Source organism: Electrona antarctica (genome assembly GCF_951216825.1).
Source record: "Electrona antarctica genome assembly, chromosome: 7".
In the NCBI taxonomy this organism is placed as follows: domain Eukaryota; kingdom Metazoa; phylum Chordata; class Actinopteri; order Myctophiformes; family Myctophidae; genus Electrona; species Electrona antarctica.
Genome location: NC_136812.1, coordinates 31,015,464 through 31,043,392, shown reverse-complemented (window position 1 = coordinate 31,043,392; position 27,929 = coordinate 31,015,464). Strand labels below are relative to the sequence as shown.

The window sequence follows — 27,929 nt, the reverse complement described above, 5'->3', positions numbered from 1 at the left end:
ACACACACTCTAGTGGTCATGTCTTACGTGGACGCTGAGTTTCCTGCAGGAAGAGTCTCTGTGTTCCATGAACCAGGAGACAAGATGTTCCCTGGTGATCTGCTTCAACGCTTCAATCTAACACACACACACACACACACACACACACACACACACACACACACACACACACACACACACACACACACACACACACACACACACACACACACACACACACACACACACACACACACACACACACACACACACACACACACACACACACACACACACACACACACACACACACACACACACACACACACACAATTAAAACAATCTCAAGCTTAACCACTGTCTGTGGCCTGTAGTTAGTCTATTTCAAACCCCATCACTGGACTTGAAAATGAGGAGGTGACCCACTACTACAGAAAGAGCCCCCTCCTGTTATTTTTGAGTGGTGTAAACCACTCCTACAACTGGCTTTGTTAGTTTACGTGTCTGTTCGTACCAAAAAATGAGCATGGTTGCTATGGTCACCCAGTTCACACGGGTGTGATTTCATTACGTCAGACATTACGTCAGACCACAGCTGATCAGTCAGTTCACACGGGTGTGATTTTTTACTCTACACTTAATATTTTCTCTGAGAAGAGCCGAACTAGTCACAATTTGTCGCACCATGCCGCGTTGTGAGCTTGTAGATCAGCCATTTTTGCCCCCAGAATAGGGACGCCTGGGTTCATTGTTTTCCTTTGCACTATTTACGAGAACATTTATCCTGTTGTTTGGTGACTAGAGTTCATAAATCCCTCTGGATGAGAGCGTCTGATAAATTACTATGTGTCCGTCTGTCTGTGCCTGTGTGCCTGTGTGTGTGTGTGTGTGTGTTAAGGCTGTCCCCGACTCCTGTTTTTAGGATTCAAGCTTCAGCAGGGATTTTCGAGCGGACGTCCGAACCATCGTTTTAAAATTATTTCATCTTTAACCTTCGAGCACCGAACCATTTAACCAAGCTGGAGAACACGGTATTAATAGAGCATTTTTCGGCTGCACGTTATGTTTAATAAAACTACAACTTAGCTAGCATATGGTCTGTTTGCATGTAGGCTATCTGCACGCAGCACTGTAGTTGCGGCTACAATCAGAGAAAGTGAATGTTAGAAAGAGATTACATTAATTTGGTGTCGGACTCGGGATTTGTAGAACCTGTCAGGCTTTCCTGTATATATATATAGATATATAAACTAACAATGAAAAAAGATAAAAAGCAGAGGTTTGAGCTCATTCATTGAGGTCTGAGACGAGTGCCGAGTGAATGTCCGAACCTTCGAAGGTTTGGGGGCAGCCTTAGTGTGTGTGTGTTCCTACCTCCTTGCTGAGCCGGTCAAAGATGTACTGCTGAGTGACGACCTCAAACCAGTTCCTGTCCACCTCCTCTCCCAGGTGTGTGTCCTCACACTCCTTCAGCTTAATGAGAGCGGTCACCTGGGTCCTGCAACCAACACAGTGCTTAATGAGAGCGGTCACCTGGGTCCTGCAACCAGCACAGTGCTTAATGAGAGCGGTCACCTGGGTCCTGCAACCAACACAGTGCTTAATGAGAGCGGTCACCTGGGTCCTGCAACCAACACAGTGCTTAATGAGAGCGGTCACCTGGGTCCTGCAGCCAATGCCGGCCCTGAGCAATTTGGTGCCCTAGGCAGGATTTTTCGTGATGCCCCCTTGAAAAATGACCATGGCCCCCTTGTGTTCTAAAGCACTGTGTTTTTTTTTGTTTTTGCTTGGTGGATGCCCCCCCTCCCCTCATGATGCCCTAGGCAACTGCCTGTTCTGCCTGATGGGAGGGCCGGCCCTGCCTGCAACCACCCAACACAGTCACCACACTCACAACTCTACAGCTTAATGAGAACGGTCACCTGAGTCCTGCAAACACAGTCACTCACAGCAACTCTGCAAACCTTATACAACCCACATACAAAGAAGTTCTGACAGGGATCAGTACCTATACTTCTGATTAAGAATACAATCTTTTAAAAACCAAGACATGAAACGGAAGCAATGAATGGAAGAAAAGAGGGATTTCTATGAATAATTGAAATCAAGTCAGTCAGCGTACTGGAATGAAAAATAGAGAATAGTGTCAGTGAGATGCACACACGCACACAGACAGACACGCACAGACAGACACACACCCACTCATGCCACGCACACAGACAGACACGCACAGACAGACACACACCCACTCATGCCACGCACACAGACACACCCATGCACGCACACACACAGACATGTACGCATGTGCGCACAGCCGAACACACACCTGAAGGCCTCTTCACTCAGGTTGACCATCTTCTCTCCGAAGTTCACCAGGAACTCTTCAACCTTGTCTTCCACGAAGTCCGTACTGAGACACAGAGACACGCAAAAACACACATAGATACACACGTTTAAAGTCTGTCTGTACTGAGACACACACACACAGACAAACCAGGTTGGACAACAGCAACACTTCACCTTCATATTATGCGCATACTTCTCATATTATATTTATATACATTTCTAGGAACACTTTCCCCCCCATTCACGAGTTACACAAGTTAATCGATTGTAGAACAGCTTCCCTCCCAATAACGAGTTAAACGAGTTACGTTTTCATTGTTTCATTTGCGTTTTTAATACGTTTTGAGACTTACAGGGTTTCTATCGGAAAGAGTGGGATAGGTGACGCGTTTTGATGAAAAACATCCATCGCACTGCCATGCAAAGGGTTCTGGGAAAAATTGAGGCCCAATGCATTCCAATGGCGGCGGTGGCGCGCAGCGGGCGCGTTCCTCCTCTGCTCTGTTGTTGTGATCCCCACTTTGGATTATTTTTCAACACTACGACAAGCGATTACACCATTTTAAAGCGGATTCTCATAAAAAGGGAACGATGACGTCGGTGAGATGGTTCTTCAAAGTGCATGGTTCCTTTTTAAAAAGCTGCTGTCTGTGTTGCATCACATACACGGGGCGTTAACTCACTTGAACTTGGTGGCCTGTGTTTCCACGGTGACGGAGAAGCCCAGCACGCCGGAGGTGTTGCGACAGGCGGGGTACACCTGGTACCTGTGGGACACAGAGGTGGAGCACTCAATTAGGTCTACATGTTTTATTTAATTTAAGTCCTGGATGACACACAGCGTGTCATTTACAATGAGCATACTCCTACACTACAAAGGAAATGGCATTGCATCGTTAATGTGGTTAAATGTGCCACATACTATGAGACTAGATGCAGTTTCACTTCCTTTCCTTTTGATGAGATGACTCACTGTGTGAAAGCCTACACGTGGATATCACTATTCTGCTGTTCTCCCCGTTTTATTTTAAATTCTTTACAACTTTGTAAATACATCTTTTCAAAAATATATTGTACATATTGGTCGCAGACAAAGTTATAACTTGTTAATTATTGAAGTATAGTCACGCTATCAGTAATATTAATATCAAACTGTGGTTATTATAACATGTTCATGACAGAGAGAAGAGAGAATAGAACACTGACCCCAGAGTCTCCTTGGTCCTGAGGAAGTCAAAACATGGTTCCTCCATATGCATCTAGAGAGAGAGAGAGAGAGAGACAGAGACAGAGACAGAGAGAGAGTAAAGTAACTTGCATAATACTTTTTATACGTTTAACTGGGAGTAAAGTAGGCCTACATAATACCTTATACTGGGAGTAAAGTAGGCCTACATAATACCTTATAATGGGAGTAAAGTAGGCCTACATAATACCTTATAATGGGAGTAAAGTAACTTTAACATAATACATTTTACTGGGAGTAAAGTTACTCACCACCAACAGCTCCATCAGAGTGTGTTCTCTCAGATTCTTCAGTCCTGACTGCAACACACACACACACACACACACACACACACACACACACACACACACACACACACACACACACACACACACACACACACACACACACACACACACACACACACACACACACACACACACACACACACACACACACACACACACGTACGTAAGATTAATTACAGAACACAGAACATACACATATAAGTCAGTCAGTCTATCTATCACAGAGCTTTCATTGGGCCTGGACAGTTGAGCTTGACGGGGGTCCAAGCCTGACAGAATTCTGTCTGAAGCCGGCCCAACACCGACCTGGGTCACCTTTAATTCATTTATTCATTAATTTATTATTATTATTATTATTTATTTTTTTCTTCAGTTTAGACGTTTTAAAAAGGTCTTAAAAGTCATTAATGCCCTGTATATACGTATACTGTACGGCACTGGACTGGCTCAGCTCGTATCTTTCAGGCCAGACCCTGTCCGTCAGCATAGGAGAGGCCTCCTCCACTCAGGCCCCTTTCACATGTGGGGTCCCTCAGGGATCAATTCTAGGTCCACTGCTATTTTCTATCTACATGCTCCCCATTGGTAACATCATTCGCTCACACAACATCAACTTTCACTGCTATGCCGATGATACTCAGCTATACATCCCACTCAAACCCGGTTCAGATCATATATCATGCCTCATAGCCTGTCTATCCGACATCAAGGACTGGATGTCACAAAATTTCCTCCAGCTCAACCAGTCCAAATCTGAAATTATCTTATTTGGCCCTTCTAATTCAACCCTCTCCCTCCACCCTCAATTTGGTTCCCTGTCCACAAATATCACACCTGCAGCCCGCAACCTGGGTGTGATCTTTGACTCCGACCTATCATTCAATAAACAAATAACCACAGTTGTGCAATCATGCTATTTTCAGTTGAGAATCATTGCAAAAATTAAATCATTCCTCTCACCCCCTGACCTTGAAAAAGTAATTCACGCCCTCATTTCATCACGCCTTGACTACTGCAACTCCATTTACTCCGGCCTTAACAAAAAAGCAATTTCCCGTCTACAACTCATACAGAACTCTGCCGCCCGACTACTCACAAACACGATAAAACGAGACCATATCACACCCATATTAGCTGGCCTTCACTGGTTGCCTGTGGGCTCCAGGTGCGATTTTAAAATTCTTCTTATCACGTACAAAGCCTTAAACGGAATGGCCCCTGAATATATCCTTGATATGCTCTCCCCGCACAAACCAGATCGCACCCTTAGATCGTCAAATAAGGCCCTCCTTGATGTCCCTAGGACTAATTTAATTACACGTGGTGATCGGGCATTTTCTGCCCGTGCACCTACGTTGTGGAATGCACTGCCGACACAGCTAAGGCTAGCACCCTCCGTGCCTGTTTTTAAGTCTAAATTAAAAACGTACCTCTACACCAAATGTTACGCGACTGTACATATTTAAAGTTTGTTACTGTATTTCCTGTAATTTTGCTGTATCTGCTTTTGTTTGTTGTTGTTTTTGTTTTTTGACTTGATGTATTTTTTTCCTTTGTTTTGTCTTCACCCTGCTCTGTGCAGCACTTTGGAACATTGTTTTAAAAAGGTGCTATATAAATAAAATTCATTATCATTATCATTACTGTAGGCTGGATAGTTTACTGTTGTTGAGTCAGAAAACAATGTTGCACATTGCACAAGCTAATCATCTGGTGACCCTCCCCCCAAATCATTTGGGGGTCTCGAGTCTCGACCCACAGTTTGAGAACCACTGCAGTAGTACTAATCATCAGTACCTGGTAGTACACTGTGACCTAATCATCAGTACCTGGTAGTACACTGTGACCTCAGAGATGAGAACCACTGCAGTAGTACTAATCATCAGTACCTGGTAGTACACTGTGACCTAATCATCAGTACCTGGTAGTACACTGTGACCTCAGAGTTGGCGTCTCCCTTGTTGAGGGACTTGACTTTAAGCATGTGATGTTTCTGAGGCAGCTCCACCACCCGGAACTGCACAGGGACCTCTACTGACAGAGGCTGGTACTGCAGTTTACTGCAACCAGGAGGAAAACAGCACAAATGAGTTGTATGGGAAAAACGTTTGTCGACAAAAAAACACAATCTATACAACATTAAAGTTAAACATCTTAAAGTTATGAAAAATAATAGAATCATTATTATGTAGATTTTAGTGTCTAATTCCATCTCTCCATTCCATGTGTATGACAGAAGCTCTGTACCTCTGAAGTTTCAGTAAAATACTGTTTGGCTAGATCAGGGGTTCTCAACGTTTTTGGCCGGGGACCCCCGGAAATGCTTTGGCAATGTCTCCGGACCCCCGCCCCGCCCCCTTCCGACCCCCAATATAAATTGACTGCTACAATAACCTTAAACCATTTTGGGCGGGAACCCCTTTTGGTGTTTTAAGCATTGTTATAATTTAGCTATTGAAAAATAGCAGATCTACAAGCTCATAGCGCGCCACCGAGTGGCGCGCTACGAGCTTGTAGGTCTGCTATTTTTGAAAAAAAAAACCCTTTTTTTTTTAAATAATTTGGGGACCCCCTAAAATAATTTGGCGACCCCCCGAGGGGTCGCGACCCACGGGTTGAGAACCCCTGGGCTAGATGGAGTGATCCTTTCTCTCTCCGTTTGGCTAGATGGAGTGATCCTTTCTCTCTCTGTTTGGCTAGATGGAGTGATCCTTTCTCTCTCTGTTTGGTTAGATGGAGTGATACTTTCTCTCTCTGTTTGGCTAGATGGAGTGATCCTTTCTCTCTCTTCCCCCAATTCAGTCATTATGCCAATTCCCATCCCACGTCCCGTTGTACAGTAGTCCCTTGTTATGGCCGAGGCCTGCTGGTTAGTCCCCACGGACACACATTAAAGGCCTGCTGGTTAGTCCCCACGGACACACATTAAAGGCCTGCTGGTTAGTCCCCACGGACACACATTAAAGGCCTGCTGGTTAGTCCCCACGGACACACATTAAAGGCCTGCTGGTTAGTCCCCACGGACACACATTAGGTCACTAGTCCGTTTCTGTTCACCTGACAGTGAGGAGAAACATGCAATTATTTTGAGGCCAGCTCTCCACTGAACAAGCTCACTGACCTCCCTGATATGTATTATTTGGAAATATTAAGTGCCAATATTATTAATGGTGTAAAACTACAGACAAATAAAACAAGACAATCATAGAAAGGTTGCCTGCATACGTTTAAAACTTGTTTTATTTCTCTGACTTGTACCACTGTAATAATAAAGTGCAATATGTCTGTTAAAGGGACACATCTTTTTTTAAATACAGAACATCACATCATTTATTTTTATTTATTTATTTTTACTTTTTTTCTATGCATGAGGAGTCAGTTGCTTTATCCCTCCATCAGGCACCCCGGCTGGCCAGGGGGGGGTAGTTTTTTGTGAGGGTACCTACCCTAGGGGACACGGGGAGAACATGCAAACTCCACACAGAAAGGCCCTTTCGCCAACCCCGCCTTGGGTATGGGCACTGATGACGCGGAGGAGAGAACACGCCCCCAGCGCCCCCAACGGGAATCGAAACCAGGACCTTCTAGCTGTTAGGCGACAGCACTACCGACTGTGCCAGCGTGCCCCCAGAACATAATGAATATTTATTTACTAGCAAACTGAATGGACTAGTGAAACATAAATGTAGTAATCATATTTGGGGGACATCTCTGGTCACAAAGTGAGGGCATGTTTGATGATGATATAATTACTATTTACAATTTATACAGTATGATCCAAAGATAATGAAATACTTACTCTATGAAATACTGTAGAAACTCTACTGACTCCTGGAGAAGAAAGACACAAATGTGAAATTAACAGACAGCAGAGAAAACTTCAAATAAAGTCTGAAAAAGGAGTGTGTGTGTGTGTGTGTGTGTGTGTGTGTGTGTGTGTGTGTGTGTGTGTGTGAGTACTGTGTACTCACCGCACTGGTAAAGTTTCCTTGAACCAGCCCCTCGGTGTACATCTCAGCCTTCAGGCTGTTGACAAAGCCGAGCAGATGGTCTACAGTCAGACCCTTCATGATGGCCTGGTACTTCTGAATGACTGACCACCTGAAATGCTCTAACACCAACAGACGAACATCTCTGAGAGAGAGAGAGAAGGGGAGAGAGAGGGGGCGAAAGAGAGCAGAAGGATAGAGAGGGAGTGAGAAGAGTGAGGAGACGGAGAAAGAGAGACGAAGAAGAGTGGAAGAAATTTTACCATACACCATGTGCTACTGAGCAAGGCACTTGGCTAATTATGTAATTGTACACAGCTGTATATGACATTGTTTTGACAAGAAATGTAATGAACTCAGCAACGGCGTTTGAAATGTAGAAGACCCCAGTGAGGTGGCTCACAGTGAGAGTTCACTATATCGTATCACAATATAGTGTGATACGCGATAGATAGTCATACGTATCACAATAAAGAGGCTCATGTTTTGATTTTGAATAATAAATGCAAATGAAATATTCTCTTATTTTCTTTTATTATTATTTTTACTGCAACTCATGTCCGAGTCACAGACACACACAAACACACCATAGTAGATTGTTTTACATTTTTAAAGCCGTAACAGACAGCATTTCCTACCATATCGATATGGTAGCCTCTGTATCGATACGATTATCGGCAAGGAATACGATACAAGTATTGCTGTATGGATTAAATGAGCACAGCCCTACTGTGTAGAAGGCATCATACTGTAACTCACTTGCCCAGTCGCTCTGGTTTGATGAGGATGTTGAAGTAAGTTTTCTTCAGCTGCTCAGAGAACATGGTGAACACTCCAGGGTCCGCCGTGAAGTCTGCCAGGTGGTCCACGATCAGCTTCAGCAGCAGCTGAAAACAAACGCACAGTTTACTGTATGGATAAAGCACGGTAGCGCTGTAGCATCACAGCTAGAAGGTCACAGGTTTGATTCCCGCTGGGGACGCTGTGGGCGTGTTCTCCCCTCCGTGTAATCAGCGCCCATACGCTATGTGGGGTTGGCGAAAGGGTCTTTCTGTGTGGAGTTTGCATGTTCTCCCTGTGCCCCCTATGGCATTGGTACTAACGGCTTATACTGTAAGGATACAGTTTTGAATTTCTGCGTGTGAACAACGTGGTTGTTTTATGGTTAAGAAAGAGTTGTGGACTTACAATTAGGATTAGGATAAGATTCAGGTTTTTACATTTACAGGCTGTGTTCATGGGTTAGGGTTCAGAGTTATGCTTGATTTATTCTTAATTATTTCGCAGCAGGATGTGTGTCGTATGTGCACCAAAAACAGCAGATCTAAGTTCAGATCCAAGTTGTGAACTTGTAGATCTGCTCATGTCATGAGCTTTGCTGTGTTGAGCTTGTAACTCAGACTTTACGGTTTGGGTTAAAAATGGCAAAAAAATAACATCTAATTAATAAAATATGAATTTTACAAAGGCGTGCATGCATGCGTATATGTGCATGTTGTGTGCATGTGTGTGTTTGTGGGTGTGTGTGTGTGGTGTGCAGAGCATGTGAGCGGCGCGGAGTGCGAGGAGTGGAGCGGGTGGATTTTAAATTGAGCGCTGAGCGGGTTTTAAAATGGGTCAGAATGGCTTCCGGAGCGAGAACTGCCCTCCGCTCCGAGCCGCTCAGTGCACACGGCACACGTTTAGAACCTAAACGCTTGGATTTAGTGTGTGCAGAGCACATTTAAGTATGAAAGTGTGCTGAAAAATTGGAACATTCATCAACACGTGATTTGTGTGGCGACAGACAGTGCCAGCAACCTCCCTGACGTTGAAGGAGAAGTGGAGAAAGATGATGATGATGAAGTGGTGGTGGATGAAGAGGAGGAAATTGTGGAGGAGGAACCTGTGCTCTCGCAAAACCAAGTGGACGCGGTTACTAATAATGTAGAGGCTATGGTAAACCAGTAAGTACTGGTCAATACCGTGTCAAGTTTACACCTGCGATGCCCAATTCATCTGCTTCAGTTAGCTATCAAAGACACAATTAACGAGCATGATGATATCAATCACCTGTTAGATAAAGTGGGAAAGCTAGTGAACGTGTTTTTAAACGTGTCAGTGTTTAGATTATAAACTGAAAAACATGTTTAATCTTTTTAAACCCATAAATGTTTATATGAAGGCCTTCAGGCAATAATGACGATGTGTTTAATTAGATAATTTCAGGAAAACAGAATTTTCCTTTTTTCGCCCCCGTAATTTTTCCCTGCTGAGCAGGCTTATATGAGCGGATCGCGGAGCGCCCATTGCGCAAATGAAGGCGAGCGCTGAGCGAGCGGAGCGGCGTGGGGGAGTCCAACACGAGCGAATGAACGAGTGGGACAAAAGCAGTAGAAAGCGACGAGCGGATTTCACGGCCGCTCCCCTCCGCGTCGCTCACATGCTCTGGTGGTGTGTGCGTGTGTGTGTTTCTTACAGGTAGTTTGTGGTTGAATCCCTTCACTCTGATGACCAGACCGTGTTCTGCTGCGATCAGCTTGTACTCCAGCTGTGCCACATCTGCCTCATAGGCCGGCTCTGCCAGGTTGTGAGCCAGGATGTTTATGAAGATGTCAAACAACACCAGGCTGAGAAAGATTACAGTTCAAATAACGCCAGACTGACTGACAACATGTTCAATTAAACAGTTACCCGCTGCTGACTGCTACGATGCTTAGCACGTGTGTGTGTTCGGTGTGTACACTGGAGTAGAACTTACTTCTCTGGACTCTTCTGGATGACGGGCGACAGCAGGTTGAAGCGAACAAAGCCTGAAGAACAAGCCAGAGGTTGTAGAGATTATTGTACGGTACGGTACAGTACAGTGAAAGACGGCAGCCGACACAACGCTGAGCGAGAACGACCTGTATGATATGACTGGGTGGTAACAGGTTGGCAGTGTTGCTTTTTACAGCTAATTGTTTTAGACGACTAAATATCAAAGATTTGAACTTCTTTTTTAAAAACGATTTAACTAAATCTACAGTTTGTTTTGTCGACAAATAATATTTTGGACAGGCCTTGATGGCGTCGTAATGTCTGATTTTACACTTGGTTACATGCTCAAAATAGCACTCCCGAGCGCAACTGCAAACACCACCATATCTGCTGTTTTTCAGCAATGCATGCCGTTTTCATCGGCTCTAACTCGGGAACGCCATGTCCAAAAATAATATACAGTACCGTAATTTCCGGACTATAAAGCGCACCTGAATATAAGCCGCACCAGCTAAATTTAGGGAAAAAACCAAATGTGTACATATACAAGCCGCACTGGACTATAAGCCGCAGGTTGCCATAGAGATAGATTTAGAAGGTCCCCTAGTGTCCATTAGCTGTAAAAATCCATAGATTATCCGCACCGCAGGGTTCAAAGCTTGGGAAAAAGTAGCGGCTTATAGTCCGGAAATTACGGGTATATATATTTTTTCCTGAACAACATGCTTCCATAGAAGACTTTTATGGAATCCAAATGTGTGTGTGTATAATGACCTACCTTTAGGGATCTTGAACTTGTTGTCTTTCTTGTACCACAGACATCCTCGGTCGTTGTTGACGATCTTGACAGGAACCTCAGTGTCTGGACAGTCTGAAGGCTTCAGGGTGAAATCCGTGGCTGTACAATCACAGAGAAAACGCTGACTGACTGATCTGTATGGGAGGATGTCAATGGGAGCGTACGTATGTTCCCACAACACAAGCACTAACCCTAACCTCAAGGCTAACCCTAAGCTGAGGGAACATTACTGTATTTTAACCATCATGTTAATGTTATAATCAAAAGGAAAATTAGTCCTTCATGAAGTTAGCTTTAATATCAGGCTAGTTCATAATAGAACAGTTATAATATTAGGGTTAGGGACAATATTATTTGTTTAATATCTTCATATTCTACATTCTACTGTATGTACACGATCATTTACCCAGTTGTTTGTTGACTAGATCATGACATTAAATTCTGATCTTACACTTTGTAAGTTACTCTGCATAAGAGCATCTGATAAATGTCTTAATGATATCGTCTCTGTTGGGTGGAAACCTCATATACTTTTCAGAATTCAAATATAGATCATTCAACTGTACGTATATGTAGATAAGAGGTTAATGCCTGACAGCAGTGATTTATAACAAACATATGTTTTTCAGAAAACGGTTAGGATTTAGACGGCTTTCTGAATCAGACTCAGGCCTAAATGGGTAATGTTATGTATGAATATGTCTTCATACCTATAAACTTGTTCTCTGCCGGGAGGTGGAGTTTAGGGTTCACATCAAAGTCTTGTCTCCACCGCTGCATCCAGTCCTCTGAGATATCTGACACGCACGCACGCACACACACACACACACACACACACACACAGTTACCTAACAAATAGACTAATACCAAAACTCCTTCAGCCTCATCTCATCTCTCTCTCATGCTTATGTCTTATGTCATGTCTTATTCTTTAAATTCTTCCATGTCTGCCCCGCTAGTTGACTGGCTCATTGCGTCCGAGGACCCCCAGGGGCCTCGCAGCTAGTTCGCAGCGAGTTAGAAAACAAATAGACCCTTGGTCACATTTGTACACTCAGATTTCAATGAACCCCGAGTTCATTACCATAAGAATGTAATTTAAATGTCTAGAGGCCAGTTCAGACCAAAGATTTGTAACCAGGTAGGTAGGGTAGGTTGACCAATAGCTCAGTTAAAAATCTATTGTCGTTGTTTAGAATCGATTAGTAAGATTAACTGTTGCACCCATATTGTGGAACTCCTGAGGAGTGATGTGTGAGTTCAGTCCCCATGCAGTGACCCCAATGCAGGGACAAACACCAGATGACTGTGTTGGTGAACTGCTCAGCTCTCAGTACCTTCCATGCTGTAGCTGGTCCCAAACCAGCGCTCTCTGAGGGGACACTGGCCCTCGTTTTCTGGGGACAACAGCAACAGATTGGCCCTTTCTGGAGTCAGCAGGGCCAAAGCTGCTGAGATAACCTACAGACACACGCACGCACGCACGCACGCACACACAGTAGTGAATACATTCAGTGTCATCATAAATACATAAATACATAAATTCCACGCCCCCCCCCCCCTCTTCCATAGCATTGCGCTAGGCTAACATTGCCGGGGATCTATCAACAAAAACGAGGGCGCTCCGCGTGCCTCCACGCCCCTCGCGCAACATTGAGTTGTACCCTCTAGCATCGCGCCGCAAATGTTTTCTTACGATTGGCGTGCAATGCATGTTCCGAGTGGCTACGGCAGATCATGTGACATGTTATGTTTCATTTTGTATATTTTGCGTGGCGTAGACACTTCTAGTTATGTACATTAGGGCCAGTCTTTTTAACTGTTCCTGATAACCACAGTCATAACATTGTTGACCCACCTGGGAGTTGTAGTCAAACATTAGCTGGTCTCCAGTCAGGAAGTCCTCTTTGGGAAACAGCTGCATGTTTTCACAGATGTTCTCCACATACTCTATAGGGTCCGTCTGCAGTTACACAACAGCACATACACACAGTTACCCATACAAGACACACTGATATCTGGCAGTACAGACAAAACTTATTTTGTGGACTAAATGTATTTTGGCGGGCCATGATGGCACCGTAATGACTGATGAAATCTACAAGCGTACAAAAAGGTAATAATAATTTTAAAAAAAAGAGAAGAAAACAATAGTTTAAATCGACAAAATCAAGTGCTATGTCTAGAGTGATAGGTAGGTGGTTCAATGGTATACCAACCAGCCATACAGAATGCTAGGTGGTTCAATGGTATATACCAGGGCTGCCCAAAAGGTAGATCGTGATTTACCAATAGATCAGAAAGGCTTTGCAGGTAGATCGCATGACATGGCCCTAAAATAATATTTTAGGGCCATGTTAATCAATGAAGTCACCTTAATTCAAGTGGCAGATGCCCTTTTCCTTTTTTAATTATATATATTATATATAATTAAAAAAGGAAAAGGGCATCTGCCACTTGAATTAAGGTGACTTCATTGATTAACATCAAATGGGGCCTGTCAGCTCAAACCCACAATGCAATACTTTGTTTTCAAGAGTGTTGCGCACAAACGTCAGATGCATTACAAAGTTAGACAAAACAAAACAGTACCAATTACATTTCCGCCCGCTTTTTCCCGTTCCAAGTGCGTTTGTCTTATGTAACACCAGCGCCGCTATTCCAAAGCCCCTTCAGGTACATTTTTTAACTATTTTCAGCAATGATATAATATTTTTTGGGGTGGGTAGACCTTGTTGCGCTGGTCATTTTGAAAGTAGCTCTCAAGTCAAAAAAGTGCGGGCACCCCTGGTATATACCAACCAGCCATACAGAATTCTAGGTGGTTCAATGGTATATACCAACCAGCCATACAGAATGCTAGGTGGTTCAATGGTATATAGTATATACCAACCAGCCATACAGAATGCTAGGTGGTTCAATGGTATACCAACCAGCCATACAGAATGCTAGGTGGTTCAATGGTATATACCAACCAGCCATACAGAATGCTAGGTGGTTCAATGATGGTGGTTTGTGAAGTACCTGTTCCTGGTAGTGGAATTCATTAGCCTCAATGTTCTGAATCTCCTCATAGATCCTAAACAAATAGAAAGGACTTAGTCAGTGCCTTTATACATTTATTTATGTGTGTGCGTGCGTATGTGTGTGTGTGTGCTCACCTCTGCTGTGGACCCATAACCTGAAGCATCTTTAGATATTGAAACACTAAATGAATCACCTGAAAGGAGGAGAAAAGTCAAAAGGTCAATAAGTATGTATGGTTTGATGCTTAAATTAAGCTTGCTGAGTTTGTGAGTGAATAAAAGTTGAGGTCAGTCAGTCAGTCAGTCAGTCAGTCAGTCAGTCAGTCAGTCAGTGTGTGTGTGTGTGTGTGTGTGTGTACCTCATAGAAGTTGTGATAACCCTCATTGGTGAGTGTGATGCTGATGGAGAAGATGGAGTACGTGGCGTTCTGGTCAAAACCTGTCTCACTGTTCCCTCCAAACAGAGCCAGAGCCCAACACCTGCACGCGTGCACGCACACACCATTAGCATCAGGTGCATAGGATCATTTGAAAATCCAAAAGGGCAATACCGCACAGTGTGGAACTTGCAAAAAGATACTTTACTGTCAATGTGGTTGGAAAGTTCCACATGGCGTGTGGGTTCACTCCTTTTTATTTGAGTACATTTAGAAATATAGACTGTCACTCACTTCTTCCTGAGCAGTGATAGGATGCTTCCGGTGCCCTCGTGGCCAATCAGCCAGGAGATGTAGTGCAGTGGTTTAACCCTGAGGACCATACCACACAGTTACACTTAATACACACAGGAGATGTAGTGCAGTGGTTTAACCCTGAGGACCATACCACACAGTTACACTTAATACACACAGGAGATGTAGTGCAGTGGTTTAACCCTGAGGACCATACCACACAGTTACACTTAATACACACAGGAGATGTAGTGCAGTGGTTTAACCCGGAGGACCATACCACACAGTTACACTTTAATACACACAGGAGATGTAGTGCAGTGGTTTAAACCTGAGGGCCATACCACACAGTTACACTTAATACACACAGGAGATGTAGTGCAGTGGTTTAACCCGGAGGACCATACCACACAGTTACACTTAATACACACAGGAGATGTAGTGCAATGGTTTAAACCTGAGGGCCATACCACACAGTTACACTTAATACACACAGGAGATGTAGTGCAGTGGTTTAACCCTGAGGACCATACCACACAGTTACACTTAATACACACAGGAGATGTAGTGCAGTGGTTTAAACCTGAGGGCCATACCACACAGTTACACTTAATACACACAGGAGATGTAGTGCAGTGGTTTAAACCTGAGGGCCATACCACACAGTTACACTTAATACACACAGGAGATGTAGTGCAGTGGTTTAAACCTGAGGACCATACCACACAGTTACACTTAATACACACAGATGTAGTGCAGTGGTTTAAACCTGAGGGCCATACCACACAGTTACACTTAATACACACAGGAGATGTAGTGCAGTGGTAAAACCTGAGGGCCATACCACACAGTTACACTTAATACACACAGGAGATGTAGTGCAGTGGTTTAAACCTGAGGGCCATACCACACAGTTACACTTAATACACACAGGAGATGTAGTGCAGTGGTTTAAACCTGAGGACCATACCACACAGTTACACTTAATACACACAGGAGATGTAGTGCAGTGGTTTAACCCTGAGGGCCATACCACACAGTTACACTTAATACACACAGGAGATGTAGTGCAGTGGTTTAACCCGGAGGACCATACCACACAGTTACACTTAATACACACAGGAGATGTAGTGCAGTGGTTTAACCCTGAGGGCCATACCACACAGTTACACTTAATACACACAGGAGATGTAGTGCAGTGGTTTAAACCTGAGGGCCATACCACACAGCTACACTTAATACACAGTTGAGTATACACACACACACACACACACAGCAGTATGGTGCACTCACCTGTAGTGTTTTCCCTGAGGGGGAACGGCCCAGGTGATGGTTAGTGCATGAACCTTCCTCACAGGGACCACTGAAACGCACACACGCACGCGCACACACAGCTAATATGTTTGCAAGGGATGAGCATTTTAAATGATCATTATTAATTTATTACATTCAATTATTAATTTATTATACAGTAAGAATAGGGTCCAAAATGACCATCCAAGTGAAAATTAGGTGATGAGGCGAGGATGTCTGGAAACTGTTTTCATCACATAAGTATGCATCGAGTTTCAGACGTGTAGACGTTAATAACTGACCTCGGTACAGTTTGTTGAAGGCTGGAGTTTCAAACGGTTGTTGTAGCTGATGAAAGTCTGGGCGTGGTTCACCGCTGGAAACAACACACACACACATATTCATATACCGTGCGCACGTGCAATCGTGCATGAGTGCGTGCGTGCGTGCGTGTGTGTGTGTGTGTGCTGAGTGTTATAAGCTTACTTGTTGGGAACTTTAATGAAGATTTCTCTGACCCATTTCTCCAGGGTGTCCAGAGTCTCTGGAGGAGAAAATAAACACACAGCATGAGCAGGAGGTATCCATACTATCCAACACAGCCTCAGGTTTTGAGGTCATTAAATTAGAACATACCGTAAAAGAAGGGTACAGCAGGCAAACACTGGAAAAATAACCAAGCATCCAACTTTCCCCCGAAGGACAGTAAGGGCATTTTACTTATTAACAGTTTGACTGCGGGATTAATTAATCTCAATCCCCCGTTGACTGCCTAGTTTTTCACTATCCTTTGAAGAAGCACCCGGCCGTTATCGTCGTTCCATTTCACGAAAATTCACTTTAAAATGGTGTGATCGTTTGTAATGGTGTTGAAAAAATTATCCGCCGCGCGACAACAAGAAGCAGCCAGGAGGGGTGCCTGGACTGCATTGCGCCTCAGTTTCCCAGAAGTCTTTGCAAGCCAGTGCACCGAACATTTACCGGTCACCTATCCCACTCTGTCCGATGGAAACCACGTAAGTCTTAAAACGCGAATTAAACAATGAAAACGCTAGGTTAGCTGTTCTACATCAATTAACTCATGTAACTCGTGAATGGGAGGGAAAGTGTTAATATTTAAAGAAAGAAAGAAAGAAAGAAAGAAAGAAAGCAAGAAAGAAAGAAAGAAAGAAAGAAAGGGAAAATCATGCTATATCTTCAACGTAACATTATTATTGTTCAATTTATGTTTCTTTCCATGAGCTACCTTTGGACTGCACGGCCAGGGTCATGTAGTGGGCGGAGTAGTATCTCTTCCAGAAGTCACGGAGCCTCTGGTAGGTGTTGATGCCGTTCTCTCTGGGTTCGTTTTTTAATGTCTGGGCGTTTCCTGGGAGATGACATGAAACAGCATGAGTGTTGTGATGCTGCTTAGCAGAAATGGAAATTGAAAAATGAAACGGCCATCATTGACGGCCATCTAGTGGTGGCTTAGTGTGGTGCAGGCCGCCATACATAAGTCAATGAGAGAGGCTCTTAAATTGAAAACTGTTTTGGCCGGAAACCAATGAGTCAGGAAGTAAAAATCTGCTATGTAACATTGATTGTAACAGCGATTGTCATTTAATGCACCCAAAACATACTTTTTGTAAGCGAAATACTATCAACCAAGCTTGTTTTTTGGTCTAAAAAGAAGAATCCGAGATATTTACGTTCTAAGAAAGCATAAGCCAGCGGATTTTCCATTTCCGGTTTGTTCCGGTTTTTTTTACCGGATCGCTACCGGAGTGTTATGAGGGGAAACTGGACGCAGCTGATCACCGTAATCAATTGTCACTTCACCCAATAGCATGCACCCACATCTTCAAACTTCACTTCACCCCCTAGCACTCACCTCTTCGAACTTCACCTCAACCCCTAGCACTCATCTCTTCAATCTACACCTCACCCCCTAACATGCACCACCTCAAATTTCCTCACGCCCTGGCACTCACCTCATTTCTTTATACCACTATGCATTGTCTAAGTATTATTACTATGTATGTAATGCTGTGAATATTTGGGTGTCCCACGATTCGTTCGATTCCGATTCTTGGGGTCACGATTCGATTCAAAATGATTCTCGATTCAATACATAGGATTTCATCACAATCTACTCCAGCCAACTGAAGTGACTATACTACAGTAACTTGAAAATGACTGAAGACATGTTTACTGTGATTAGGGTAAGCTTACATTTCATATCACAAACACCATGTAGTGAAAACTCCTGTAACTGTAACCAGAAAAAGATTTTTGGAAATTATGATCGATTTTGAATCGTTCATAACAGGAATCGCGTATCTAATTCGAATCGATTTTTTTTTACACCCCTAGTATGTAATTAATTGTGTGTGTGTGTGCGCGTGCGTGTGTGTGTGTGTGTCTCTTTCTCACCCCAGCAGAACTTGCCCATGGGGTGTCCAGGCTTCGCCAGGCTCCCAAACAACATCTCCTTACGATGGGAGTCAGACGGTCTCGCCAACTGGTACTCTGAACGAGAGGCAGCAAGAGAGAGAGAGAGAGAGAGAGAGAGAGAGAGAGAGAGAGAGAGAGAGAGAGGTGAACAGGTAGGAGGGGTTTAGAGAGGCAGACAAAGAACATGAGAATAAACACAGAGTATACGATAGTATGCGATACTGGCCAGCATGAGCAAGGAAACCACATTGGTGGGTGAAACGCCCAATCAGTGATAAGAAGGCTGCAGTACTGACCACTGTCAACGGCCTCCACCTCTCTGTCGATGGCGTCTTCTATCATCAGAGGACAAATGAAGAACTGGGCCCACCTACAGTACCACACACACAAACATATGTAAAACACTAACTATGACACTTTTGCAAAAAATAAGACCAGGAGCTCTATCGTATGCCATGCCTTACCCACCAGCATTAACCACAATCCGTGAATTACGCATTTAGGAGCTTCCACTATCCGTAAACGGTATTGTGCAGCCACACTACCCACTATACATTATGTGTAGTCCCTTCGCTAAACCCCCACCCCAAAAAGCGATTGTCAAATGCCAATCCAAATAGTTTAGCAACCGTTGCTATGCAAGACAAGCTTTCGTCACCTCATAGCTGTCAATGTTTTTTTGCATGGCTGTGTTGTTGAACACATACACAGCTTAATGTCGGGAACGTTACACGACTGACCCACCCAGGTGATGGCAATAATACTAATGACCGTTAGTCTTACTGTGCAACATGAAAACTCCTGTCGGGCGGTCATTAAAGTTGATGTTGGATACCGTTTCTCCCTCTGTTATTTCCTCGTATTTCTAGTTTATTTAAATAATGTCATGCACATTTGTCCAGTGCATGGCCTACTGCAGGCCTGGTTGACTAGATTTAGAAGACATTTGCATGCTCTTGGTACTGAAATGATCGATTATTTATATGGAGAAATCCCATCATTTAACATGCATCTCAATGGGTGAGCAGTGCACAAAGTCCCTGCTTTATTGCAAGTGAGACTGTGTTGGTCGCGGAGTGGATGATAGATAGAGGAGCTACGGAACACAAAAAACATCCCTCTGTATCAAATATAAATGTATTCCAAGGCAGCAACGTTGCTCTTCCATGGGCCATAAGGCAAGATATCACTGGGCATAATGGGTAATGGATAATGGATTGTGCAGTATTCTATGCATGTGGCACGGTGATTGGTTTCATTATTGTAACACCCAAACCACACCTATGCATAATGTAACAGGTAGCGGAGGTGTTTATGGATTTAGGCTGGGGCACAGATTGGGGCACATTTTTTATGGGGGAACGCCTCTTACACAATGCTACATCCCCAAATTACAGATAAAGTGCCTCTGACGCAAGATGTCCTGTCCACTAGCTGCCTTCAATGTCCCCCCAAATTGTACTAATTCTATTATTCTCTTCCTGAGAATGCGTAAATTGCATTTTGAAGGAATGGCCTCTGTAGTACAACCAGAATGGAAATATGTTTATCCGGAGTGAACCAAACGTTTATATTTGTTAGCATTTAGTTTTCATCTGAAAAAAGTAGTGGACGAAAAAAAAAAACATCTCAGTTTTAGTCGCCACTCACCTGTCGAGTGCGTCGTGGAAATACTTCCTCTGGACGTCAAACTGGAAGATGGTTCTCTCACAGTCTGTGGAGGCGTTGTCACTCCCTCCATGCTTCTTCAGGAACGCATCGAATCCATTCTCTGCTGGATACTTCTCACTGCCCATAAACACCACTGTAACAAAACACACACTGCTCACTGCCCATAAACACCATAGCAAACAAAACAGACACGATCTGTTCACGTTAGAGAAGACAAAAGATGTTTGAGAACCACTGAGCTTAATTTATGCTCTGCTGTACAACAGTATTACAATGTAGCAGACCTAACAACATGACAGTGTCCTGCTGCGTCACGGTGTATAAGAGAGTGGAAGAGATGGAGACGTCACGGTGTATAAGAGAGTGGAAGAGATGGAGACGTCACGGTGAATAACAGGGTGGGAGAGTTGAGACGTCACAGTGAATAACAGGGTGGGAGAGTTGAGACGTCACGGTGAATAACAGGGTGGGAGAGTTGAGACGTCACAGTGTATAAGAGAGTGGAAGAGATGGAGATGTCACAGTGAATAACAGGGTGGGAGAGATGGAGACGTCACAGTGAATAACAGAGTGGGAGAGTTGAGACGTCACAGTGAATAACAGGGTGGGAGAGTTGAGACGTCACAGTGAATAACAGGGTGGGAGAGTTGAGATGTCACGGTGAATAACAGGGTGAGAGAGATGGAGACGTCACAGTGAATAACAGAGTGGAAGAGATGGAGACGTCACAGTGAATAACAGAGTGGAAGAGATGGAGACGTCACAGTGAATAACAGAGTGGAAGAGATTGAGACGTCACAGTGAATAACAGAGTGGAAGAGATGGAGACGTCACGGTGAATAACAGAATGGAAGAGATGGAGACGTCACAGTGAATAACAGAGTGGAAGAGATGGAGACGTCACGGTGAATAACAGAGTGGAAGAGATGGAGACGTCACAGTGAATAACAGAGTGGAAGAGATGGAGACGTCACGGTGAATAACAGGGTGGAAGAGATGGAGACGTCACGGTGAATAACAGGGTGGGAGAGTACTGTGAGACGGAGAGAGGACTCACTGTGTTCCAGAAAGTGGGCGAGGCCAGGCAGGTCATCAGGGTCACTGAAGCTTCCAACGTCGATGCACAACGCTGCTGCAGACTGTGCACACACACACACACACACACACACACACACACACACACACACACACACACACACACACACACACACACACACACACACACACACACACACACACACACACACACACACACACACACACACACACACACACACACACACACACACACACACAATATTAATTTGTTTTCGTGATCCATGGGTACTGTTGTCCATGGCTGTATCTGAAATCACTCCCCTCTACTCACTAATACATATAGTGTGATTACACCGATTATGTAGTGGTGTCCGTAATTTATGCATGGTGATCATTATTATACCCTAGATATTATTGGACTCATTTTTATCCCATAATGCATTGTGAAAAGTGGGGTGCAACCTCCTCTAGGGCATGGTCAACAAGATACACTACACCTCAGTGACACACATGTACGTAGTATTGTATATTTGTCTATCATTAAATGTTTTGATGAATTGAGTACAAAAGGACCCCAATGGAAACAAGCAATATGTAGTGGGGGTCCCTGCTTCATCCCTCTCTTAACTAAGGGGTCCTTGGTCTGAAAACCCTTGAGCTCTAGTGATCAACTGATCATAATGCATACACCTGATATGCAACCAACCTGTTTCTCAGAGCTTCCTCTGGTCTTCTCCTCTTCCTCGCTCTCCTCCTCTTCCTCACTTTCTCCTTCCTCTTCCTCTCTAGGCCCCGCCTCTTCCTGTTCCCTTCCTGCTTCCTTCTCAGTCTCCTCCTCCCTCCTTCGTTCCTTTGCGTCCGCAGCGCTGAAGTCCGAGATGAGGAGAGCTCTGAGGCCGTTGGGCAGCTCGATGTATCTGCAGTACGCATGTAAATAGGTTTTCAATGTAATGAGTCCCGGGATGCAGGGATGGTCTTTTAGAGGAGTCCCAGGGACATTTTATGAGTCCCACTTCAACGACGTTAGGAGTATTTTGCCATTTTTACAAATTGCAGAATTTAACTCCCATTTAATTGTATATGGTTATAATGTGGTTATATTCATGTAGAAAACAGAAGAAGAAATGATTATTATAACTAAAGCTAGCAAAATAAACTAGAATAAAAAAACAGTACAGTAGTGCATCCCGTGGATGCAGAGGTCGTTGTTTTATTGCCTCCCTTAACTATAAACTGCGCACTGCACTCTCTCTCTCTCACACACACACACACACACACACACACACACACACACACACACACACACACACACACACACACACACACACACACACACACACACACACACACACACACACACACACACACACACACACACACACACACACACACACTTTTGCAAATGAAATATGTTCATGTTGTTATGTAACATACATAACTAATACATCTAATACATCTCTATGGTGTCCGCTTCACATCGGTGAATTATCTTCCGACAATTACCTGCCAGACATTATCCCTTACAATAACTAGTACATGTGCAGTGATTGGAGGTGGTCTCCCTACTCTTCAATTGAGACAATTAAATAAGACCCTGGTGTCTGGTAGGACACCTACTGAACACCTACTGGTTGGGAACAAAGTTACTTGAAGCAGACGGACGGTGAGAGTCGTGAGACCAGACACTAAAAGATGTATGATTATGGTAGATTGGACACCATTGCAGTTACCTCTCTCGGTCAGGAGAGGGAGACCTGGTATTCGCCAAATGTGTTTGGATTCCTAGTACAGCGTTTTCTCAACCTGTGGGTTGGGACCCCCAGGGGTCATGTCCCTATATTTGTTATTTTAGCCTACAATATTGTTATTTTAGGAGGCAATTTAATGACTTTAAGACTTTTTATCATTTTATCATACCCGGAAGTTATGTGAAGTTATGTACTTAACCGCGTAACCCTTATATGCTGTACTTTGTTCTGCGACAAATAGTGGAAAAAGATTATTTAGAATTATTTAACTCCTCCCCACACACATTTCTGTGTTGTCACTGCTGTCGCATCCTACTGACTCACGTGCCAGTGAGGAGCCCCCACCAGGACATAGAGCCTTCGTCGTACTCCTCCCGCCCAACACTCCCTGCTGACAGGTGCCGCCCCAACCCGTAGGAGTAGTACAGTACAGTGACAAATATCACCCTCCACACAGGCCAAAATGATAAAACATTGTAAAACGTACATGCTGTAAAATCTGTAAAGAGTTCAAATTGAATAGAAAGCAATGCTTAATTGCACATTATTTGAACAGATTGACGTCAAAGCACTTACTGCAAGATAATCCACTCTAAGATAAATATTGTAGTTGGATAATCGGATTCAGAAATATGGGAATGGGGTTTTTAAGTAAAAAGATTTGAGAACCACTGTACCAACATATACAGTAAGCTGCATGACTTATGAACAACATTAATTGAAGACCGGAACAATCTGCCAATGATTGATGAAAAATGAGCATAGGGCATAATGTTAAATCAGACTATCATTTTAGTCGATTATAAAAAACATAAAGGTCCATTAGAATGTTTTTGCGTCGATTCGAGTTTTGTCTAATAATTGCCATGAAATATGGATATAGTTGCAGGCAGCCCTACCTAGGAACACAACATTTAGAGAAGACATGGACACTCTGCTAATGGTGGAAGGTCAAAACGTAGACTGGTATGAATCCAGCGCGTTGAGCGTGATAGTTCAGGTAGGCTGTTCTACCCCCATTCTCATTCACTAACAACAGTCAGTCGGTCTCCACATTCAACCTCACGCATCTCCTTTCAGTCTCATTTGCTAACATGCCAACTAACAGCCTGTCAGTGTTCAAACTCCCTCCACCTCCACAAACCTCCTCCCTGTGGCATTTAGTTTTCCACATTGATTCATTGAACAGTACAATCCACAGATTGTACTGTTTTTTTTTTTTTTTTTTTTTTTTATCCCACGATTTTGTAACATATTTTTCACCCCTGTGTCAATTATCTAATGTGATCCTGGGCTCTACACACCCTCCGCCAACCTAGTCCCCATATATGGGGGACATGGGGAGAGCAACGGACTTGAACTCATGCTTCCTTCATGCCTGAGTGTCCAAGTTGCTCCTTTACACCTGACAGGGGGGAGTTTCCCTGGTTGGACGTATCGCGTGGAAGGAACACGTTATTCCAACCAGTTCCTTTCCCCTCCATCAGGTGCCCCGGCTGGCCAGGGGGAGGCAGTTTAGAGACCAGGATTACTGCATGTTTTTGTGAGGGTACCTAACCTAGGGGACACGGGGAGAACATGCAAACTCCACACAGAAAGGCCCTTTCGCCAACCCCGCCTTCGGGTATGGGCACTGATGACACGGAGGAGGAAACACGCCGCCAGCACCCACAGCGTCCCGAGCGGGAATCGAACCCAGGACCTTCTAGCTGTGAGGCGACAGCACTACCAACTGTGCCACCGTGCCCCCACACAGATTGTACTGTTGATACCTGTATGTGTGTATCTTACTTATGCCATTGAAAGGTTCAATGTAATACTAATAACGTTTTGGGCTCTGCTAGTCTTCTTATGGGGAGTTTGTGATCTCAGGATTCTGTGTCATCCTAGCCTCGGAGACCGCAGGCTTTTCACAAGAAAAAGAAAAGCCTGGAACTAGCCACATTTCCTGGTCTAGGAGAGGGAGTGTACTACAGTGTAGAGGGGCGTAGCTCCAAATTTGTGTTCCCTGCTGTTTTCTACCAGGGAGGGGAGGGGAGGAGGGGGGCGGGCGCTCAGATCTGTGAACCAATAGATCCACCGCCGTGATTCCAGCGGCACCCGCCCCTCTAGACCAGAAATCACGCTGGCTGGGCCAGGCTAGTGTCATCCTTACACATATAATCTGTAGTATCACAGCAGTCACACCGCCAAATATCATTGCAATAAATGGTAGATGGTTAATCCTGAGCTCTCAATTGTTCTTCCCTGATTAAATAAATAAAAACAAAACATGTGACATAACCACTTAGTAACTAGTCTCACCTGTACTTCTTGGGGTCACTGGGTGACTTGATCATTTCTGGGTCGCCCAGGTCCTCCTCCTGCTCCGAGACCTTCTCTGGTTCCCTGTCCTCCCCGGCTGCCAGCTCCGGACCCCTGGGCTCTGCTGGAGGTGGCGGTGGAGGCTCCCCTTGGTCCGGTGCAGCCACCTGCCCCGTGGATCCTCCGGACAAACTCATCGACTTACTGGTCTGAGGCATTTCCTGTACGGGGGAACAATGGAACAGCTGCAACCGTCAGCCCCATGAGGAGAACACAATTGAGCGGTTGACTGAAATGTTTATTGACAAATAGGTTCTATGCACAGCAACAGCTTAGACCGCTATCATTTATTGAAAAATTAGGATCTAATTCAATTTCACGCCAGCATTTTTTTAATTTGAGCTCTTATTTTGAAAAGCCGCCATTTCCGGTCCACAACCGGTAGTCCTATGTTAGGAGTTTTCACACAGCTGGATGGGCCTTGTTTACAATGTGAATCCAGGCCGGAGCTCCGGAGAGCTCTAGATTGTCAGCTCTGTGCCGTCAAAGAAACGCTGTTTTGACCCAAAATGCCACCTGGGACAAGGAATAGGAGTTACAGGCGATTGAAAGAAATGGATAGAATGGATGCTTATGGCGACGACGATCTAAAATGGGCGATCCAGTCCTGTGCTAACAACACAGCTAGCTAACCGGCTAACGTGAGTAGCATTTTGGCTCGAGCAATCGAACGCGCTATAAAAGCTCAATTGCCGAAGGCCGTCGGCAATGGCGTTAAGCGCCAGTATCAAAATTAAGCTTTAATTGACTTTAATCGTCGGCAATGGCGCGGAGGGTGTTAACATTCCCTGCCAGATAATTGATTCATAAATTATTCCGCCCACTGCCACAGTCTTTTAAATGGTAAATGGTAAATGGTGCATTTATATAGCGCCTTTATCCAAGGCGCTTTACAGATATTGTGCATTACATTCACCCATTCACACACACATTCATACACCGATGGCAGCGGAAACCATGCAAGGCACAAACTAGCACATCGGGAGCAATTTGGGGTTCAGTGTCTTGCTCAAGGACACTTCGACAGTAACTCTGGGGGAGCCCGGGTTCGAACTGGCAACCTCACGGTTCCCATCCAGCCACTCTACCCCTGAGCCACCGCCGCCCATCTTTTCAGTAAAGACCCTTATTTTGAAGGCCGACGGGTCCCGAGATGTGAACACTGAACAGGAAGTAAACAAAGGCTATGCACTGTAAAGTAAAAATTATGTTTCAACCGCAATCACCAAGAATCTGAGATAAATGCATTTTAGTAAATCTATTTAACCCACCTCAAGTCAGACTCCATCTTAGCCCGCAGCACTTGCCCTAGCCACGACAACCTTACAGGCCACAGCGTATGCAAAGGCTCAACCTATGTCAATTAGGTCGCATTCGCACCCAATACTTCGCTAGACTCGATGCAAATGGGTGGAGAAGTTGGGATTCTTGCATATTTAATTTGCTGCGGTTTGCCTTCACACTGCGCTGTCATCCGCAGCAATTGGAAACGCAGCAGGGAACTTCATCAATGTGTTCCATTCATAAACTAGAAAAAGTGCCCTTCTGGGCACAGGTCTCCACCAGGAGGATAGGACGGTGTGTGATGTTTGGCAAAATGTTTAGGAGTAATATAAACATGTTTTTTTGTTTGTTTGTTTATGTGCAGCATTTTGAACGAAACAGGCCACTCCTGAAAACTTTGAGAAATCCAACAGACTCGTCTTGATCACTACAGAGATCGTGTGTACCGATTTGCGTGAGATTTGGATGAAATCTGTGCGACTAACATAAGCAATGTGTTTAGCAGAAATCGGCCTCATGGTGGCGCTATAACCGGCAGATGTGGAGGGATGCAGGGAAAATGTTTTTCCATGGCCTCTAGGGAGTGCGCATACATAAGTTGTATACAGATTGATGCAGTTATAGCTAAAAACAGGAATTGGCCTGTTATAGCGCCACCATGAGGCTGATTTGGAAAATAATGAGTGGCATGTCATCCTCGGCCTAGTGGAAATGTGCGTGTATAATTTCACGGAAATTGCACACTGTTTTTGTGATTTGTGGCATTTTGTTCGAAACGGACCATTCATGTGAGCTTTGGAAGCCAATATTAGCCAATCAGGATGGAAGATGGGAAATGGTGCAAATCCGTGTTGATCACATGACTATGTAGATAGTGTATACCGAATTGTGTGATGTATGGATAAAATGTGTACGGGTAATGTACAGAAATGTGTTTTGCCTAAATCGGCCTCATGGTGGCGCTATAACAGGCCGTTGAGGAATATTTGGGGCAGAGGTTCATCGTTGGTATC

General features: G+C 44.3%; 1 protein-coding gene across 3 annotated transcripts in view; it reads right to left on the bottom strand.

Moving 5' to 3' along the window:
• The window catches only part of LOC306925806 (nardilysin-like), a 32,433-nt gene that overhangs the window by 2,104 nt on the left and 2,400 nt on the right, over nucleotides 1-27,929 (bottom strand). For 2 of the 3 annotated variants that reach the window (XM_079504889.1, XM_079504891.1), the window contains 30 exons: nucleotides 25,573-25,793; nucleotides 22,227-22,437; nucleotides 21,540-21,621; nucleotides 20,462-20,615; nucleotides 19,108-19,181; nucleotides 18,791-18,886; nucleotides 17,622-17,744; nucleotides 16,862-16,919; nucleotides 16,678-16,751; nucleotides 16,376-16,445; nucleotides 15,083-15,160; nucleotides 14,771-14,891; nucleotides 14,547-14,605; nucleotides 14,410-14,464; nucleotides 13,244-13,348; nucleotides 12,723-12,846; nucleotides 12,096-12,182; nucleotides 11,365-11,484; nucleotides 10,588-10,639; nucleotides 10,306-10,456; nucleotides 8,607-8,734; nucleotides 7,830-7,992; nucleotides 7,658-7,689; nucleotides 5,780-5,918; nucleotides 3,823-3,870; nucleotides 3,532-3,584; nucleotides 3,009-3,092; nucleotides 2,306-2,389; nucleotides 1,354-1,477; nucleotides 28-117 (listed from right to left, as the gene is read on the bottom strand). In XM_079504889.1, the coding sequence (XP_079361015.1) occupies nucleotides 28-117; nucleotides 1,354-1,477; nucleotides 2,306-2,389; nucleotides 3,009-3,092; nucleotides 3,532-3,584; nucleotides 3,823-3,870; nucleotides 5,780-5,918; nucleotides 7,658-7,689; nucleotides 7,830-7,992; nucleotides 8,607-8,734; nucleotides 10,306-10,456; nucleotides 10,588-10,639; nucleotides 11,365-11,484; nucleotides 12,096-12,182; nucleotides 12,723-12,846; nucleotides 13,244-13,348; nucleotides 14,410-14,464; nucleotides 14,547-14,605; nucleotides 14,771-14,891; nucleotides 15,083-15,160; nucleotides 16,376-16,445; nucleotides 16,678-16,751; nucleotides 16,862-16,919; nucleotides 17,622-17,744; nucleotides 18,791-18,886; nucleotides 19,108-19,181; nucleotides 20,462-20,615; nucleotides 21,540-21,621; nucleotides 22,227-22,437; nucleotides 25,573-25,790 (3,057 nt within the window). In that variant the 5' untranslated portion in view covers nucleotides 25,791-25,793. Of the gene's footprint in view, nucleotides 1-27; nucleotides 118-1,353; nucleotides 1,478-2,305; nucleotides 2,390-3,008; nucleotides 3,093-3,531; nucleotides 3,585-3,822; nucleotides 3,871-5,779; nucleotides 5,919-7,657; nucleotides 7,690-7,829; nucleotides 7,993-8,606; nucleotides 8,735-10,305; nucleotides 10,457-10,587; nucleotides 10,640-11,364; nucleotides 11,485-12,095; nucleotides 12,183-12,722; nucleotides 12,847-13,243; nucleotides 13,349-14,409; nucleotides 14,465-14,546; nucleotides 14,606-14,770; nucleotides 14,892-15,082; nucleotides 15,161-16,375; nucleotides 16,446-16,677; nucleotides 16,752-16,861; nucleotides 16,920-17,621; nucleotides 17,745-18,790; nucleotides 18,887-19,107; nucleotides 19,182-20,461; nucleotides 20,616-21,539; nucleotides 21,622-22,226; nucleotides 22,438-25,572; nucleotides 25,796-27,929 lie in introns of all 3 variants that reach the window. The other variant, XM_079504890.1, reaches the window with a different exon arrangement.